Genomic DNA, 20,441 nt, shown 5'->3' on the forward strand with positions numbered 1-20,441 from the left:
AAAAAAAAAAAAAAAAAAAAGCTAAAAACACTGCCACACCAAATGTTTAACACAGGACGGTAGGTACCTGATGACCCGGAAAGGCTCCAAAAGAGCTTTTTACATTCTGCGTATTGAAAGAAAAGCTTGATTACTGCTGGCTTCCTTTCTTGGTGAAGTAAGCGTTAATATTATCAATTACTGGTCAATCTCAGTAAAATCATCATCTGCTTTAGGATTAAGTGGCCCTGGCTATATACTTTATTCTCTCAGTCCTATGATGGGACACATGATGGAAGCCTTACCATTTCCCCAAATCAACACCTAATTATGGCACCAGCCACTGCAATTTCAGAAACTATTTTATTTTTTAACAATAAAATCACCTTAGTACTTGGATAGTGCTTTGCAGTTTTCCAAGTGTGTCTGCATCAGCTATTCCCCTTGATTTTTCGTAACCACCCCAGCAGGTATATGGGTTGGTTGTTACGAGCCCCATTTTGCAGCCAGGAAAGTGGGGGCTTGGCGTGACTAAGGTTACACAGCCACAAGGGGCAGAGCCAGGACAGCAATGCAGGTCTTTGGGACAGTGAGGCGCTCACCCCATCACACGATGCTGCTGTTCCTGAAAGCCAGGGCAGTATTTCCCGCACTTAGCACCCTAGAAAAACCACCACTGATGCTCCGTATTAGGAAGTGGAACTTTCCTCTTGGAAATAAATGGAGAATGGATGATAGACAATGATGAGCTTCTCCAGCAAGTTCACCTTTACCGCCACCTAGTGACTTGCTGAGGCACTGCATCTGAAAGGTCATTCAACCCGTTCCAAACCCCGCCTGGAGACAAAACCCGCCAAAGACAGAACGCTCCGAGCTGTGTCTCTAGGCAAAGCTGTGTGTGGATGCAGCTTCAGGAAGGATCAGAACAGAGACATCCTGTAACCACAAACCAGGCACAATCAAGCCTCTTGAGTCATCATTTCAAAAAATGAAGGGATTAGAGTTCCACATGTCATTACATACTTTCTTCATATCAGCTATTACAACCTATAATTACTTCCCTTTATGTGCATATTGCCTGTCTCCCTCACCAGGCTGTGGGTTCTGTCAGGCTAGGCTGGTCTCTGGCCTGGTGTATATTATAGTAGGTTGAATTGAGTAATTTAATATTAAATAAATGGATGAATAAACTGCTACTTCTATTGTTTTAAGGCTAGTGATTCTTAAGGAAGACACTGTATCTCACTTAGGATGACTGATCAAAAACCAGGGGCAGAGAGGAAAAATAGGGAGGGACAGTGTTAAGTCTGAAAAGGAACATTTAAAATTTAATCTAATTTCGTAGAGAACACACACACAGAGCCACCTACTGCTTTGTAATAGAAGCGACAGAAAGGAAGATGCCACAAAATTGTCTTAGCCTGTCGGGCACGAGTCAAAACAGGCTGAAGGACAAACACTGCATTAGACTGCAGGAAAGCAGACCCAAATATTTTTAAGAGTCAAAGAGCTCAGAAGACTTCCAAAATGAGTAACTATCTCTAAGCATTAAAGGGGATGTTTTATTTAAAATAAATCTGAGTACTGGCTCAGATGGGAAAGAAGCAATTACAGCAGGATAAGGAAAGCTAAAACAAAATGAAATAAAAAAGAACAAACGGTATCAAACAAACTCAAAAAGGAGTGAAAGGCAAGATTAACAGGCGGGGAGAAGCCTTCGAAGAGCCAATTTTCTCCCCTTAACTCTGCCAGGGCCTGTGGAAATAAGCAGAAAACGCCCCAAACCACATTTGCCACTAATATTGGCTATTATGTCAAATTATCTTCTAATTCTTTTTCTTAAAAGTATGAGTCTGGTCTTCCAAAGCGGCTATAAATAACACTGAGGTTCATTAAACTGGTCGAAGGTCCTCTCTCAGCAGACTGTACCTCAGCTCTTCCCGAGGGTTCGCAGGCCTGGGGCGCTGTCTGCATCTCCAACAGCGGCCTCTTGGTCACTCCATCTGGACAGTCTGCCACGCCTTCGATTCTCATGGTCCCCACTGAACCCCTCGAGCTGTGCTGCCATGAGCGCCTTAATGTCATCAGCTCGGAGAGGCCTCTGACTGAGGGCGACAGCTCCAGAGTGGGCCCGGCCTGTGGCCAGAGCTCGGGGAGCCCGGGTGCCTGAGGACACTGCACCTCAGAGGCCTCTGCCCGCAAGGCAGCCCCGGGCAGCTGCAGGCAGAGGCCTGGTCCCCACTCCCCGGCCCCATTCAGACTCCTAAAAGGCTGCAGCTACTTCCGGAGGCCCTCGTAGGCCTGGCGTTTCCTCTGTCACTAGAGCCCCCTGATGGGAAAACACTACAGTCCTGGACTACAGAGGGAGTTTGAGGAAAACCTCGCCAGAGAGGACTGCATCTTCAACGACCAGGAAAATCTACCCTCAGACGGCCGGGAGAATCATTCACCTACAGTGAAATACAGGGATCAAAAAAGCCCATCCCTAAAGTCACAGTCGCACGCTTCCTGCTCAGCCTCCTCCTCCGTTTCCTGGACTCCCCAGAGCCGCCACTCCCTGGGAGTATGGTGTGCCCGACCTGACACTCAGGCGATTCATACCCTTACCTAGAACTCGCCTTATAAAGGCATATTGTGATCAGGGGCATTTATTTTAGGGTGAAGAGACTCAAGGCTCAGGGAGCTGAGGACACTGACCAGTCACAGCGAGTGACTCCGACTGTGACAGCAGGCTCTTAGCCTTGACAGGAAGCACTCTGCTTCTCTTCCTGTGGGTGGCACCGTGTCCTCCCTGCTTGGGAACTCGGAAAAGAGCCTGTCCCCTCACCTCCTCCGCAGAAGGGTCAGCTCAAAGTAGCCTCAGCCCGAGGTCCCTCCCACCCACCCTCTTGGCCCTGGGCCCCCGCTTCCTCCTGAGCGTCAGGGGGCCGAACAGCGCCTCTGCCTGGCCTCAGCGCCGCGCTCTGCCTTCCTTCCTGAGGGAGTAATTCCTGGTGCAAGTATTGGGGATTCTTTTACAACGTTCCCACATTTTTGGTTCTTAGAAGAACGGAAAACTCATTGGTTTTCCATGCTGGGAGACCAAATAAAAGTACATCTTTGACACGGCAAAGAAAAAAGCAAGACCCAGAAGATGGCTTTAAAATTATTCTGATGATCTTTGAAAGCAACCGTCTGTATGATTTATATATTCTACCACGCCATGTGTGTTAATGACATAAGTTATAGTTATATAACTCTGGACAACACAAATGAAAACTTTACCATATTTCTAATGGTTTTCGTAGCATAGAGCTTGAAAGAGTGGAAGGTTTACGTTACTTTAAAAAGTAGATAAAGATACACTGTGCTGATTTGAGTGAGGAATGTGCGTACAGGAAGGAGCTATTATCACCTCCACAGCCAGGTGGGGAAACACGGAGGCATCGTGACATGGCGTGGAGTGTGATGGACGCCACAAGAGTCAGCAGCACGGCCCATGAGGACTCCGACATGGTGCCACACACAACGCAGCATTAGTTGCTCATTTGTCCTTCAAGCTCCTTCCAGGACGCTGATGACTAAGAGAACGAGGTTCAGGGGCTCGGGGCTGGCTCTGTGACAACTCCGCCACGTCCTCGTCTTGCTGCAAGAAGCCACAGGGATGTCTGCTTCCCTTTCTGCACCCTGTAAGTTTCGAGCCTGGGCCAGCAGCCACTGTGAGGGCAAAACTCAGCCACAGTCTTGGCCAATCCAAGATGCGCAATGATGTAAAAAGGGTCGGGGAGACTGATAAAAACAGGCCAGAAAAAAAAAAAAAAAACTGAACATGAATAAAAACGATGGCTTATGGGAAGCTTTAAAATCAAGCCACTCAAACGACTGCTTTCCCAGGAGATAAAAAAACTCAGGAAATTGTAAAGTCATCAGTATATGAGTAATACTGCGAACAGGACACCATTTCCTAGGCGAGTCTGAGTACCCAGGAGCGCATGTTCATGATGGCCAGCGACCTTCACACCCGAGGAGTCTCCTCCCTTTTCACTCCTGGCTCTGCCCCGACTGACACAGAATGCAAGGTGGAGAAATGGTGCGGAACACGCAGACGCGACTGAGTCTGGACATAACGCTGCCCACATTCTGTAGGTATTCGTTGGGCAAGGTAACTCTCACGCCCCAGGACGGCTTACACGAGCGCCCCCTCCTGGCTGCCCACGTACTTCTGGGACATGTGCTCACTGATCTTGCTATTGTTCGTTCACTCAACAAGCACCGACAGGGCACCCCACCCCTGTGCCAGGGGTGCAAGGACAGCTCGTTCACTGCCCCTGCGCCTGAGGAGCTCTGCCTCGTGACTGGGAGAGACTGAAACGAGATTCCGTGACCACCCCCCCCACCTCGCTTCTAATCTTCGAGCCGAGCAGCAACTCTCCCTCACACCCCTAGAGCCCACCCGCGCTGCCCCGAGGGCACACGCCTCTGCCCCCTCCCACCGGAGTGCGAGCTCAGAAGCAGGAGCGCTGTCCCCATGCTTCGCCACATCCCCAGTGCCCGGACGACCTGCTGAAGGGAGCACGTGCAGGAGGACCAGACAGACCCCCCATCTACTGCTTGCTCGCTGCGTGCTGTCACTTCACAGACACTGCTTCATGTCCTGCGGGCAGGGACCCAGCAAGGTGGACAGCCAACCCTTACTTTTCAGATGAAGACCCTGAAACTCAGCGAGATGAGCTAAAATGTTAAAAAATGAGACCAGGACAGGGCTGGCAATTATGGAGGAAGGGCCCCAGTCTCGTGAGTGGGACAAGGGAGAGACGGCTTCTTGGAAGAGGAACTGAAGTCTGGCTCCCGGAGGCTCACGGCTGCCCAGGTGGCCGCGGTCTGGCTTCACCAATCGATCTGCCTTGGACAGCGTATTAGTCTCAAACTACGTTCTCTGATTAATGAGAGTATGTGGTCTCTTTGTCTAAAGTGAAGGCGACGTAGCATCTGCTTCAGTATTCTCCATGTCACCAAGCGGCCATGTACACGCACTTACGGAGGCCTCAGGATGCCAGGCACAGTGCCAGCAGCAGTACCTGCCACGGGGCACTTACTATGCGCCATGCGCTGAGCTAAATGCTTCCTGTCCGTCTCACTAATCTCCAGACCCAGTTCATGCCATCGCTGTATAAAAGGTATGGAATTGAACCACAGGAGAAAACAGCAATTTTATAGCTTAAAATTATTCAAAAAACAGTTAAATCAGACAAAGGATAAGCACGTAATATCGGTTTCCAAGGACCTGTGCTGTGAGACGAGGCTCACGCTGCTCACCCTTCGCCGTGCTAGAAGCATCTAGAGTCACAGCCTGACGACACAGAGTCTCCCACAGTAGTTCAGGGCTTTGCATTTTACAAAATGCTTTCTCCATATATTTTCCCCCCGGATTCTGACGACAATTCCGTAATGAAGGCAAGGCAGAGATGGACTATCGTCCTCAACATGGAGAAGAAGAAACTGGAAGGTGTGGCTGGACAAGCCTGAGGCCCGCTTTAATTTTCTGTCCTATTCCAGCCACTGTGTGACCGGAAGTAAGTTCCTTAGGCTTTCCAGGGCTCAGCTCCCTTCGCTGTGTGATGGGTTGTAGAACGCGTTAATTTTTAAGCATCCTTCTCACTCTGCAGTATCCTGGTTCTACGACATAATCTTAGCTTAAAGATGAAAGACAAACCAATCCTGGCAGGCCTGGAGAACGTCTGGTCTTAATGCACGTAGAGTAGGGGCGGGGGAAGGGGCTGATCACCAGTGAGAAACCCTGCGTACTTGTATTTATGCCTCTGATTTAACCTTACTGGATCTCACATGAGGAGGGGTTAGGCAGCAATTGTATCTGTCCACGGCTTCAGGGTGGTGAGTCTGGGGTTCTGAATTACTGAGTCTTCCAACTCTGACGGGCGGCTTTGCTTGATGACAATTTAAGTCAAACGTCCCTGCATTTTGATGAGGCAGCTGGAGTTTCTGGAAGATAGTCCTGAGCTAGATTCAGAATGATCTTTCTACTGTGCCCCTCTGTGTTCTCTTCCAATTAGTGGAGACTCTATCCTGACTGTCTCTTTCTGCCTCCCCAGAAGCCATCATCCTTCAAGCCCCTGCACTCCCGGTGTGGAAATGACTTCTGCTGCAAGCAGAGACCTCTGCTTTGCTGACCACGGAAGATGAGTGACCCAAGTGACAAAGTCGAGGCACCCTTGTTTTCATGTAAGTGGGTCTATCAGCTCAACAGAATGGGATGAGAAAAATAGAGGGGAATCGTCTGCACAGGGCACCACCTGACTGGCGCAGTGTCGTCTGAGAACGGTAAAGAGCTAGTTAGGATTTATTCAAGGCAGGAGAGAGATGCTCAGCATTAACTTAGACGGCATGCTTTATGGGTTTCTATATCCCCTTGAGACAAAACTACAGAAAGGGGAGGAGGCAGGCCCCTCTCTTGGCCCCCAGGACTCCGGTGTCATTCTCTCCTGCAGACCTTTTTCAAGATTCTCAGTTACCTGGAGGCTCTGTGAACAGGTACAGGCTCTGTCTGTCTAGATGGGTGGTCACTGCCGTGCTGGTGGCCACGACTAGGGGATAGGAACCTTGTCAGAGCAACTTCGATCATTTAATTTGGCCTGGAGGGTTCTCACCAGCCTCTCAGGTGGCCGAGAGGGAGGCTCTGCTCTTTCCCGATTGCCGCCCTGAGGGGGGACATCGTCACACAGGTGGGCAGCAGCCCAGCGCTCTCACAGCACAGACCTGAGGTTCGATGTTACGTTAGTGATGCCAAAAGGGTTGGCTGCCTTATCCAGGTATGTTCTGGGATGATGCGTCAAACAGTGAGAAGACAGCGGCGGGTCAGACCTTGGGCTTGCACGTGTTGTTACCGTCACGGTCACTGGTTATCTGTGATGAGTACTATTCACGCCGAAGACTTAATATAAACTTTCTCTGTTATTTGATGATCTATGAGGCCATTTGGGGTCTCTCTTAGAACACAGCTCCCATTTATAACACCATTTCAATGGAGAATAAGCTTTGAAAAAACACTGTTTTGAATAAAGCTCACATTCCCCAGAAAATAGCCCCAGTGTGATTCAAATAGGCCTGGCATTATGTATGGAGGGACCCTGGGAACCTGTGTCAGCACGGGCTGAATGCACAAGGAGAGCCCCGCGTTTGGACGTGCTGGCTGAGGATAAATCCGAGGCAACAGCTCTGGGGACCTCTCAACTTCCCCCTGGCTGGGGTGACCCTTACATGTGACCTTGGATTGAATCTCAACTCTACCACTTACCGGGTACGTGACCCTGAGCAAGTCACTCTACCTCCTTAAGCCTCAGTTTCCTCATCTGTAAAATGGGCACAAAAAAAGCACACACCTGACAGGACCGCCAAGAGGTTAACACAAGAGAATGCACGGGGAGCACCCACAACACTGCCCACTCTGCTGCTGGTGCTGGGCACCGCGTCCTACACTCTGCCACTCCACTGCACCTTGCAATTGTTACCTTGAAGCGGGGTAGACTCCAAGCACTGTGGCTGGAGTCCTAAGGCCCCTCTCCAAGCCCATACCTTTCCCGGCGTTTCTAGGAGGCAGAGGCGGCGCGTCCGAGGTTGGTGACGTGGGCGAGTCTGTGCTTGTGGAGACGAAGATCTGGTTGGTGAATGCGCCGTAGGAGAGCCGCTGCTTGTCCCTTGGAGTGCCGAATCCCGGCAGTGACAGCTTGTCCTGGGGGGAGATGCTGGAGGAGTGGCAGAAGCTCTGAGGTCTTGGCGAGCGCTCTTTCTTGATCGGGCTCGGCTGGCAGATGAGACAACAGACAGCGCAGTGAGTGACATAATGATCAAGATGCACAGGAATCTGGGCTCCTGTGGCTCGGAGCTTTATGAGGTCACCTGCAATGACAGCCTAAGAGCCACATACAGTACGAAGGAAGGATGCAGACACGTCACCATTACCGTGGTCACATCAAGGCGACACTGGTTAGGTGGCATCAGCAGCACAAAGTCACAGAGTTAACTTTCAGTTGACGAGCCCCTCCCCCATGCAGGAAACACCTGAACAGCTTTTCCATGTATTTCTTACTGACTACACTAAATGTTCCTTTCTGCTCAAGCATTTAATGCTGAAGTTCTGTCCTCATCCACACCTGTGGCTTTGACTGACACCTAATATCGACTCAAAGCTGTAGGTGCAGCACCAGCCTCTTGTCAGCCCCAGTCACTGTCAATCGCCTATGAGACACCAGGGTCTGCACTCCTGGTGACAAGCTTCAGAATCCAAGCAACTTTCCAGTTAGGAACCTCGGTGTCACCCAGAGCTGCCAGGTCCTGCATGGAGAGCTCAGAAATGTTCCTCGGAGCCATTCCTAGTGAGTCTCCGGTTCCCACCGAAGCACTGGCCTCCTGAAGAGCCTGGTTCCAGTTTCTCTCAAGCCCAGCCCATGTTCCACACTGACCAGAGCTGGTAGGAAACCCCGCTTTTCTGACAGCAAGTCTCTGCTGGTTCCTGACCGCGTGGGCGGAGCTAGAAGGCCAGACTTGGCTCACAGTGCCCTTCCCGATCTGGGCCACGGGACCCCGCAGGGCAGTTTCCTGCCTCTCACCACCCAGCCAGCTGGAAGGTGACCGCACGTACTGTGCTTCTAGTCATTCCTCAGACTTCCAGCTCTGGCAGGACCCCTGGGCCCTTGCATGTGCTCTTCTCTCTTCCTGGGAGGACATATTCTTCCCCGCCTCTTCGCCTGGCAAGCTCTTCCCTACCTGCAGAGACCCAGATCCCCCTGATAAGATCTTCACTGCTTGGCAAGGCTGAGGCAGTTGCTCTGTCCGCTGAGCACTTCTCAGGAATTTCCCCAACTCTTATGTATCATGTTGCCCGCTGTACTATAATTAGTCTCCGCTCAGAGTGGTGGATGCCTGCGGGATACCTCTGCACGTCCGCCTTCGAGCCTTCTGTACATCCCGCTCAGAAGAGGAAACGCTCAACGCGCATCCAATGGCAAATGCACACGTGAACCTTCAGAGGTCGCTCAGAACTGTCTATGCAAGTCAGACAGAACTAGGTTTGACTCCTGAGACTTGCTTTACTAGCTCTGAGACTGAAGACGAGTTGCAGAATTTCCCCATGTGTCACTTTTCTGAAACGCGGGGGCAGTAACACGGCGCAGTGGGCACTTGGTAAAGATGTATGAGGCGACACGGGCAACGTGCCCACTGCTGCTTAGTCCATGTGCAAGTACTCAATAAACGACAACCGATTATTCATCAACTAACGGTTTTCATGGCTAATTCTGTGTCAACTTGGCCAAGCCATGGTGCCCAGGTATTTGGTCAAACACCAGTGTAGGTGTTGCTGTGAAGACAGGTGTTAGAAGTGATTAAGATTTAAATTAGATTCTGAGGAAAGCAGATTGCCCTGCATAACATGGGTGAGCCTCACCCAATTAGTTGAAGGGCTTCAGAGAAAAGACTGAGGAGGACCCCACCGAAGGGACTCTGCCTCCAGGCTGCCTGCAGCACCGAACCTGCTGGAATTTCCAGCCTGCCGGCCTGCCCCACACATTCCGGACTTGTCAGTCCTCACATGTGTGAGCCAGCTTCTTAAAATAAGTTCCATGCTTTCTCTCTATGTATACACATCCTCTTTGTTGTGATTCTCTAGAGAACCCTGACTAACACAGCTATTAAGCGGTACCTGGCAAGGAGCAAACACTTGAGGAAAGAAACGGCTCTGGTACATCAGGTCATAAGACCAAGAACACGCTCACAAAGAATGAGTCTTATGTCTACACAGTGCAAAAAAAACAGGGGAAGCACCAAGGAATTCAGAGGCCTCTTTCACACTCACTTTGTCATCAAGATCGTCGTCGCTCTCATCCATCTCCTCCTGCCGGAGGTTCCACTCATATTCTACGTGCACGTGAGGGTTGAACTTTCCAGACTTGGCCTGAGAAAGCTGAAAGTGACAGCAGGGTAATCATTTTAATGCAAATGCCAAACACCCCAGCATTACATGAACACTGAGCAAATCCCACCTCGTTCCTGGTTTCAAATTAATCACCAGCAGCTGCATTACAGCCAAAACTCTGGTAACGGAAGCTCAACTGCCACAAGACGGGCTTAAAAAAATTACAGGCGTAGCCTTGTTAACTTGATGACTTTCCTCTAAAATTCTGAGCTTTCTCAAATATTATTAAAATGAGTCTCAAAACTGCAAATTCTTGGCTGGAAGGCAAAAATCAGTGACGTGTGAGAAGGAGGCCTTTAAAGTCAGACAATGCCAGTTCGATCCATGTCCTATTTTCCTGATTCGCTCATGGGGGAGGGGTAACCAGAACTTCCTCAACAGAGTCCTGTAAAAATAAAAAAGTGCTACTGTTGGCCTGGAACTCAGCACTAAGCAGAAAGTCGAGGAGTGAACTTATCCTTCCCATCTCATCCTTCCTCACGGTTCAGGGAACCGTGTGGAGCTGAGGGTCCGGAGTCATGAGCAGGAACCAGTGGGATCAGGAAAAGGTGAGTATGTCCAGGGGAATGGAGAGGGGAGAACACTGTGTTAACATTTTAAGAACCACTCCACTCCGACCTCTACTTGCTCGATGTTCAGAATCGGCCCCCCAAATGATTCTTCTTCACTGTTAAGCAATAGGGAAAGCCCAATGCTCTGGCAAATCAAGAGCATGACCTCCATCCAGAAGCCCGTCTGGTAATAATACCTCTCGAATGCTTTTCAGCTCCTACATCATAATGGCACTCCAAAGACAGCTGGATGACAAATTTATCATCTTATCATCTTTTTTCAAATGGAACTAAAGTGCTTGTCTGAATTTCTTCAGCCAATGTTAAAAAAAAAAAAAAAGAATCTGCTTCATTTATTTCCAATTCTAGTTTCTGGAATGACATCTTAAGGCAGCTGATGTCTAGTAAATAGTTCATTTCCATTTTTGCTTACCAAATCTTCACACTGGGTGGCTTTTAGTCTCTTCGCTATGTCGAGGGCAGTCTCTCCAGCCTGGTTAACTAAAATAAGGGCAAATAAATTTGCATAATTACCTAGGACAGATCTTGAAAAGGCAAGGAACAATAATCAAAATATGATGCAACATGGAAGTCTTGGCTTTTGCCAACCAAATGCTCTTACTGTAGTTATGAAGAGACCCCCTGCCATGCTCTTACCGACGTCCACAGTGGGTTTACTCCTGAGAAGCAGCTTCAGACACTCAGGTTTCCCGTACATGCTACAGTAGTGGAGGGCTGTATTTCCCAGGGCTGTCTGCTTATCCAGGTTCCCACTGAAAAAATTAAGTTATTACTGGAAAAAAAATGACTACTTACTCCGTAGTTTAAAAACTACAGATTAATCACTTATTTCTGTGCTAACAAATGAGTCATATTTCAGATCTATTTATTACAAGCAGGAAAAATTGGGATGTTCCTAACATCACAGTCTGGTTTATAAGCGATGTCATGACAGTCACAGTCAGCATTTGGTGGGTGCCTACTACAGGGGAGACACTGCCCCTCAGCTCTTCCATGTTTAGTTCATCTAATCTTCACAACCACCCGATGGGGTGGGTGCTGTGACTTTTATTTTATGAGTGAAAAGACTGAGGCACAGAGAGGATGAAGCGCTCGCTTTCAAAGCTATCAAGACGTGGACGATGGAGCAGGGGTCTGAGCACAGGCCATCTGTTCCCACAGCCAGTGCTCTAAATCACAGCTCTGGGGAAGGGACTCGGCCACTTACACAGTTTGGCTTGTGTCCAGGCACCGTTCTTCACGTGTGGGCTCAAAACTCACTGTTTTGCTCACTCTCCTCTGGATAAGCTCCAGTTCTGCATAAGCTCTGGCTTTCGGATCCACGCAATAAAGAATCTAGCAAGTCCGAACTTCCTGGGTTTAACACTATACTCCTACTGATATGTCCCAAGTTTGAATTAGCTACTGAGCCAGCCACACAAACTGCTATCTCAGAATAAACTTACGTACAATGAAAACTCACAGACCTTGTTACCTGTGCTGTTAAGTCTCCTCTCTTTCAACCTCTCCTAGTGAAGCAGGTTTTGGACACAGGGATAGGATTTTACATAGATTGAGGCCAGAGGTTGGCAAACTATAGCCTGCAGGCCTTACCTGACCCTCCATTTGTTTTTGTAAATAAAGTTTTATTGGAATAGTGCCACACTCACTCATTTACACATTGTCTATGGCTGCTTTCATAACACAGCTGCAACAGAGACCGCATGGCCTGCAAAGCCTAAACCAGCATCTGGCATTTTACCGAAGAAGCTTGCTGATTCCTGAGCTAGGCCGCTAATTGGGCCGGTTCGTTAACTTACAGGCTGTGGTCAGAGAAAACAAAAACCGTACCAGTTTTGTACAAGAAAGTCAACCAAATGGAGCGATGTCTGGTCTGCAGTTCGAACCGCAAGATGAAGGGCTGTCTCCCCGAGCTCCTGAAAAGGAAAGAATAAGCATAAACAGGGGGGTCATATGTCCCACTTTGCCCAGAGCTGCTTCCTTTACACCAGCGACTCCAAAGTAATTATTAACAGCACTCGCTTTCACTCCCGAATTGTCCTGACTTAGACAGAGTCGCCCAATGCACCAGAATCTCATTATAGTAAAACGAGTCGCCTTGCAAGTGGGCTTCCCACATCCCTTCCTGTCTGCGGTTTTCTTGAAGCCTCACCTGTCCAGGCTCCAGAAGTGGTTCCATGAGCTCCACCCCCTCTGTGTAGACTTGAACCAGTGCAAGTAAGTCCCTGGACCTGATGGCCTCGAGCAACGCACTCAGTTTGGCTGAGGAAGATGGACAGGTCTTCCTTGAAAACCTGTGATCTACATACTTCGCCGTGATATATTCTTTCCGTACAGCCCTAAAACACAGCAAAACGGTACGAGCCAAGAATTTTTATTTTCCGAGAGTGGACAAAGATTTACATTTTTCTGACAAACAATTCTCTTTGAGAAGAGTTATTTTAATTAAGATACTTCTTTTTAACATTCAGACAAACCAGATTTTAAACCAAGTTATTCCAAAAGAGACAGAATGAAGAAGCCGGTGTATGTTTACTAGTACGTGCAGGGGATGCATAGCAGGCGATAAACGGGCACATAGATCCCAGCATCTTTCGTTCCCACCTTGGGCAATAGGATGGGAAATTTGCTATTTGTTACACCTTCAAACTCAGACACATGTAAGTATAGAATGACACTGAAAAATTCAATATGTTAAAACAATGCTAAAGACCAATGAAAGGTTTTTGGAACTTCACAGAAAGGATTTTGGTCATGTGACATGACTCCGTATTTTAAGATGCACGAAACCTGAGGTTCAGAAAGGTGGTCCCTAAAGCCTTATTTCTCTGTAATTTGTGCTCATTAGTGTAAAAAAGACAGCGAAGCAGTTTCTGTGCTAGGATGAAGCCTGAACACTTGTTAAGCCAGACGCCCCCAGACTGGGCCCTGACATCCCCGACTTCTGTGACACTTACCGCAACTATGACCACAGTTAACTGTCGAGTTGCTTAGTTACTGCCTGTCTTCCTCTCTGGACTCCGGGGACCACAAGGACAGGGTTTATATCTAGTCTGTGTTTTGCTACTTCCCCAGCATCTAACATGATACGAGGCATAGAATAAACATGCAATACACATTTGATGAATTCAAGAAAAGACAGCTGTCAAGAGGCCTACCGGGAGATTTTATTTCATGATTTCAGAGTGGGAAAAAAAAAAAAACCATGTCCCTTAAATATGCCTCATAACAGTTTTAGTGCTTTGCAAATTTGGTGGCTTGAGCAGCCCACCAAGGAGGGGCTGGCACCTGACCACTCAAGCCAAAATGAAACCTTTCCTCCTATTCATTCACAGTATTAAACGAATTTTAAATATAAATTCCATGTAAAAATGTTCGAATAGGTTTAAAGATTCACATGACTCAAAGATAAAAACAAAATCAAAAGGTTTACTGAGTCGTCTCGTGCTCACGCCCATGCCAGAGTAAGCACTTCTGTTTCTGGTGTATTTTCCAGCGTTCTTCAAGCAAACACAATTTCAAAGAAATATACGTGTTTAAGTATTCTTCAGCGTCCAAATGTATTTGGTGTCTGAGTCCAGACGGTGAGGAGTGAGTGCTCAAAAGCGGGAGATGTGTCAGCAAATTTACCCCAAAACCCAGTTCCTGAGTTTGGATGGCATGTCTCTGTCTAGAGCGATGTGGACTTGTTCCCATGCCTCCTCCTCCCTTCCTTACCCCAAAGACAGTCTGTTTCTGTACAGTGTTTTGCATGTTTTTTTTGTTTTTTTTTTTAAATGTAATGGTCATCTTGCAGATCATCCCAAATCAGGACATAAGAAGTGTCCTTATTCTTACATCTGCAGCGTTCCATTGTGTGGCTGTACCAAAAAACATTTAATCAGATGCCTGCAGGTGGATATTTGCTTTCTTCTTAATCTACTACAGAAGAGGAATAATCTCCCGGAAGTGGAACTGCTGAGCCAGAAAGGTAAGTATGTTTATAATTGTGATAAACATGGCTAATTGCTCCTCGCGGACAGTGCAGCAGCACCGTGTAAGGGAGAGGGGCTGCTCCCCACAGCCTTGCCCGGCGCGCTGTTTGTTAAGCTTCTGCCGATCTGATAGGCATCTCCCACTGCTTTGGTGTGTCTCTTATTTATCACAACATGCCGTGACTTAGAGATAATCGTTCTTATGAAGATTCATCCTCCAGGCCAGCTGCAACTCCCTAGGGGAAGGTGACGGTGAAAATAATCTGTGCATTCCAGAAATACATTTCAAAATACTTTTCCTTGCTTGGCTTTTTCCTCATAATGAGGTTTCTTCTGGAGGGTAGCGGGGAGAATTCTATAACCACTAAGAAGTTTTTTTTGGAAAGTAGAAAAACAATTATAGAATGGTAAAGAATTCAATCTATCAGAGGTACTTACATATCGCTTGAAGGGGTGGGCTTTGGTGAGGGGCTGGGTAAATTTGCTTCCATAATATCATTAAAACTATTGTTTCCTACATTCTTGGCCAGCTGTAACAAAAACAAAATGCAACATAGCACACTCTTTACTCTAGTTTAAAAGTTTCCTATTATTTGTTTTTGAAATTTCAGAATATGGTCTTTCTCTCATTTGACTCAGAATACAAACCATCCATCCATCTGGTCGACAAACATTTACTGAGCACTTAGGTCCCTCCCCTAGGAGCTAACAGGTGTGTGGGAATATTGATAAGAAAATCAGCAATTTTTATAAATACAATGTGATAAATGCTAGAACAGATGTGATCCTACACACACACGTGCACACACACACACACAATCTGAGATTAGACACAGGTTAAATGCTTAATGAACAACAATAGCTTTGCAACGGCCATCATGCCTCGTTTTAGATTAAGCAGATGTAGAATTCTTTTATATTTGGGGTACAAATTAAGATGTGGCAGGCAACTAAAGAAGAAGCCCAAGCAAGCATTTTGCTTCTGGGTTCAACACCCTTCCAAGAAAATCTGTCCTGAAGGGCTTTTGGTCATTCAGATCATTTTAGGATCAACGCAAAGTTTAAGAAACATTCATGCAATCAGGTATCTGGGGTAAAAAATCGTGAGTTTATCACCGAGCAAGCGGTTAGGATCTGGACTCTCCCCATTTCTTGTTATCAAATGGTTTCATTAATGTTAAGTCAAGGACATGGAGTGACACTATTTCCATACTAAAAAAGACGGTTTCTGAAGTGATTAGGGAGCCCCTTATGATACTTCCTAAGTCACACGACATGAGACAGGATGTCATTGCTTATTGGCTGCTCTGATGACAAAGGCTGCAGGCTGCGGGCTAACTGCCCTGACCTGCGGGTCCCTTTCTCCACACAAGGCTGGTGATAAGACAGTTTTCCGATTTTGGAGCCTCAAGCTCACTCAGGTTCTGTTCAGGAGCCTTCTGTCTGAGGAAGAGCCCTGAATATAAAGACTCTCGCACAGTGCACCAGGGTTCAAATTACGCAAGACAGGGCTTATGACCACAGGGCATCATGGGAGATGCCAAGTGGGCCTTCCCTTCCTTTATTTGTGTATTGTGGGGACCGATTTAACTTGGACCTGATGAGGGCTCCAAACGTGGGTGAATCGTGATGGGAAGAGTAGGCTTATAAATCCTTTGTGTGTTTATAACCCTTTTCCATATTATAAAGCTGAGCACCACAGCTTCACACGGTTTTTCCCCTTACGACCTACAGGAGTTACAGGTTAAAGGGTCAGTTTTACGAGAGTGGCTAACAGGCCACGCCCAATTCATGAGTACTTTTACAAACTTATAAACAGTAAAAATAGAGAAAAACTCTCTAGTCATTGTTTTGAATAACACAAGCCCCTGGGTAAAGTGAACGTGTGAGTTCAGCACCTAACTCCCTTTTCTGCTATCACAGTGAATCATATAAACCTAATTCTGAAAGAAAAAGCAGCTTTAAAAAAGCCCATCCCAGAAGAAAACAGCTAGTTTAGCTGAACTAATTACAGAAATGTATGATTCACCAGTTCTTCAAACAGGAAGTAGAAATAGTCAACATGACGTACAACGAAATTTACATTTTAAATATCTATGCAAATCCGCTAAATTCAGGAATTAGAATTCTTTGCACTCAGCAGGAACAAACACCTCAAAACAATATATTAAATATTTTCATGACAATAAACTTAAAAGTTTTTTTCTGAAGTACAGGTCACACTACTCACCAAGAGCTCAGAAGTTCCTAATTTGTCTAGTTCCAAAGACTGAATGCGGGAAATGTGAACCCCCATTTCCCTGTGGATGCCGGAACATTCTATACAGGTCAGAATACCCAAGTTGGTTGAAAGCCAGGTGGGTTCTGTGGAAAAGATTTTGAAGACAATGAACGAACATCTAATTTTAGTGTGCCAACTACAGAGGAAGCTGAAAGAACAGTAGTAAAACTTTTTAAGAATCATAAAGAGAAGATGTAAATGGAAGAAATGGAGGCCTGTAGTTTATCCAAGAGGCTATTATAAAAATTAATAGCTTGTTAGAGAGCAAAGTGTGATAAGACACATTTTTAAAAATGTCCTTTCAATGAATTGAAAACAAAATGAAATTCTTTATTCCTGTGAAGTGTTAGAAAGACTTTCCACAAGGTCCCATGAAACACCCTTGGGCCTGGCGACGGGTGTTCCCTCACCGCCAGCATTGTCCCTGCCGGTGATGGATTGCAGGCCTGTTAAGTACAGCCCACGAGGCACTGAGCTCTACAGCTGTCTTTACCCCCACGTTACGACTCACATTAACCCATCTTGGTTACAGCTTCTCCACAAGCACCTCTTGGTGATAGGTAGCTATAAATACTGAACTGAATGTTTCTTTCAGAGACCTCAGCCTTTTCTACAACCTCGAAGGCTCTAAAATAATAAAGTACAAATATTTCTGTTACCCAAACCTCAGGGCTCGCTCTCTGTGGCAAGCGTCTCTCTCACTGGTTAATGCTTATTTACTACTCTGGTGCCACATCCTCATACTGCGTGTGTCACTATCACACACAGACACAAAACCAGAAGAAAATGTGAGATGTGTCTCCGAGGTGCTTACTGCGTGCTGTATAGAGAAGTCCGTTTTCACAAGTAAAACATCACATGCTCTAATGCTTAAGAGCAGCAGGTGTGCACCCATGTTCTGACCCCTGCCGGATGTGTGACGCCAAGGGAGTCACCACACTTCTCTAAGTCCCCAGTCTTCTCATCACGTTACTACCTCGCTCACAGAGCGACCGTGAGGGTTGATGAGATGACGTAAGCAAAACGACCCGCATGATCCTTGCGATGATGTGGGTACTGCATAAACTGTTAGCCGCTGCCGGTGCCCGGGTAGTCCAGATGCTATTGGAAAAGAGAAGTTGGGGGGAGGTGACACCAACGTGACATCGAGGTTGGAGAGGATTCACTGAGCAGGAAGGAAAGCCTGTGCCACGTGTCAGCCACCACATGCACCATTTCACTAAGTCCTCGTGACGACTCAGGCTGGTTACCCCATTTTTACGATGAGGAAATTGAAAATGAGAAGAGCAAAGGGGCTCGGCATGAGGTTGTCTGGGCTGAGTGGCAGGCTGGGGATTCAGAACTCGGACCCTGGACTCCATGTCCAGTGCTCTCTCCATACTGGACCATAGTGTGCTATTTATCTGGACCTTACTGGGAAAGACGGTGTTTTGGCAGGTGACCATACTGAGAGCAAATGGCAGCTTTCCAGGTAGAGCAAACGGCATGGGGACAGGTCAGAGATGTGACCGTTCAGGTTCATAATACACGCTGGGTGTGTGTCCGTGTCCATAAGGAGAGACAGCTTCTCAATAACTAGCTCATTTGGGTTCCACAGGAAGAGGAAGGGTGTTTGACAAGTTGGCCTCACTTTGGAGACAAATACCTGACGAGCCGCAGTCACAGCAGACATCATTCCCAGGGAGCCGCTGGACGTCCTCGATGATGGCTTTTGTCAGATCTTCCAAGCTGTTCTCCCCCGCACTCTGCTCTCCACGGAAGGCCATGGTCAAGGCCTCTTCTTTGCTATTTGTCAACACTGATATCCACCTGTCGTCAAAACAGGACGAAGGAGACATAAGAGCATGGCCACTGTTTCCTCCTTCCACTGCAAAAAATCCTATTTTCATCAATAAATACCAAAAGAGACATCCCTTCCCCAAACAGCCATAAAGTGAGGAATAATGAAAGAAATTAAACCTAATGGAAAGAGACACTTAAGGAAATGGGAGGGATGAGAGAGGTAAAGGTCACCACCGCTGAGGGCTCGCACGAATACTCAGGCACGTGCACTTCCGTCTGGACAGAATCGAGGGAGTGTCAGAATGAGGAGGCCGCGGCGAGGGGCCAGCCCAACGCGAGGATGAGAAAGGACTGGTGAGAAATGGATGGGAGGCGGGGAAGAGATGAGCCAAAGGCGCCCGCTCTCTGGAAGACCGTGTCAGTGAGGCACTTAAGAGTGAAAATGGATATGATGTTGCATTAGCAGCCACGAAAATGCATGCTTCCGAAAAAGGTATATTAACGTGGAAACATGCTTTTATTATGTGAAATGAAAAGTGAAGGCTATTAAATTATATATACATTAAGATCACAATATGTACCATACAAAACAATCCTTTGCCACCAACCTGTGCATAAAACCACCTAAATACTCTGATTAATAAAGCATGGAATCGCCACAAAGTAGAACAGTTAGCCAGGTATTAAAGTTTGAACTAATTTTGGTATGACATTAGGGAAGTGCTCAGGACATAATGTTTCGTGAAATAAACAGATAAAACAATTATATGATGTAACCCCAAGTTTAAATGTATGTGTGCATTATGTACTTCTGTTCTGGGGTAAAAAAAGGCCAGAAGGAATTTTACAAAATGTTACCAATGGCTGCCCTTGGGTGATTTTCTACAGGAAAAATGGATAATAGATGGATTGCTTGACTCTGTGCCTTTCTGTAAGTTTCTGTATCTATCAGGAACTTGTATTTCCTTCATGAATGAAGAAAAGAAGTCAAATTATTTTTTTAAGAAGAAAATGAAAAACATTTCCAAACCACAGTTTGTTCCCACCTACTGCATAGCCAGCTAACACCTATCTTCAGCAGAGAATACAGAAGTCTAGAACCAAGCCTCTAGTTTTTATGTGTGTGCCTTGTAGGGTCAAATGGATATGAAACAAAGGACTATGTGTAAAAGGTTTTGAGTAAGTAGGAGAGACAGCAATGGGAATTGAAAGACAAACCAAACTACCTGAAGGATGTGCCCTGCAAGTCGCACCTTTGACCCTAGGGGGCGCTCACCTCCAGCATGTTGTGAGACAGCTTTTCCACTCTGATGCTGAAAACTCAACACCTCAAAACCAACAGTCTGGGAATGGCGGTGGAGTGGGGTGCGGTGGTCCTTTAATCCATTTTAAATTAAATAGCATTTTTTCTATTGTTTTGTCTCAAGTTAGAAACTAGAAACTTTTGTTAAAAACAGTTCAAAAAGCTGGATTCAACAGAATCCATCACTGCACTTTATCAGTGGCATCGATATTACTGAGGTTTTCACTTCGGCAGCAGAGTCTCTGCTTTGCTTTCCTTAAGCACTGTAATATTTTGCCTACCTAATAATACAAGTATCTACTATGTACCAAATACTTATCATTTTTGATTTATGATCTTCCAACAAGCCTCTGAGTTAGTGTCTATAACACTTCACAGACGAGGGAGCTGAAGCTTTGAGAGGCTAAATGACTTGGGCGAGGTCCCACAGCTGGACCGGTGTCAGACTGAGATGCAAAAACACTTCTGATAACTTCCCTTTTCCAGAGTTCCTCCCATTATGCTGTTTTTGCCTCTTTACTCAAGAGCTCATGGTGAATAGAGATATTCAGTCGTGATATTCAGAAAGTACATACTTAGAGGA

General features: G+C 46.7%; 1 protein-coding gene across 2 annotated transcripts in view; it reads right to left on the reverse strand.

Moving 5' to 3' along the window:
• The window catches only part of ASAP1 (ArfGAP with SH3 domain, ankyrin repeat and PH domain 1), a 294,496-nt gene that overhangs the window by 29,080 nt on the left and 244,975 nt on the right, over positions 1-20,441 (reverse strand). For both annotated transcript variants that reach the window (XM_039845875.1, XM_039845874.1), the window contains exons 16-24: positions 18,419-18,582; positions 16,723-16,856; positions 14,931-15,022; positions 12,671-12,857; positions 12,349-12,434; positions 11,155-11,270; positions 10,931-10,998; positions 9,827-9,934; positions 7,549-7,777 (exon numbers count right to left, since the gene is read on the reverse strand). In XM_039845875.1, coding sequence (XP_039701809.1) covers positions 7,549-7,777; positions 9,827-9,934; positions 10,931-10,998; positions 11,155-11,270; positions 12,349-12,434; positions 12,671-12,857; positions 14,931-15,022; positions 16,723-16,856; positions 18,419-18,582 — 1,184 coding nt within the window. The remainder of the gene's footprint in view (positions 1-7,548; positions 7,778-9,826; positions 9,935-10,930; positions 10,999-11,154; positions 11,271-12,348; positions 12,435-12,670; positions 12,858-14,930; positions 15,023-16,722; positions 16,857-18,418; positions 18,583-20,441) is intronic.

The sequence above is a fragment of the Pteropus medius genome, unplaced genomic scaffold (genome assembly GCF_902729225.1).
Source record: "Pteropus medius unplaced genomic scaffold, Ma_sr-lr_union100, whole genome shotgun sequence".
Taxonomy (NCBI): Eukaryota; Metazoa; Chordata; class Mammalia; order Chiroptera; family Pteropodidae; genus Pteropus; species Pteropus medius.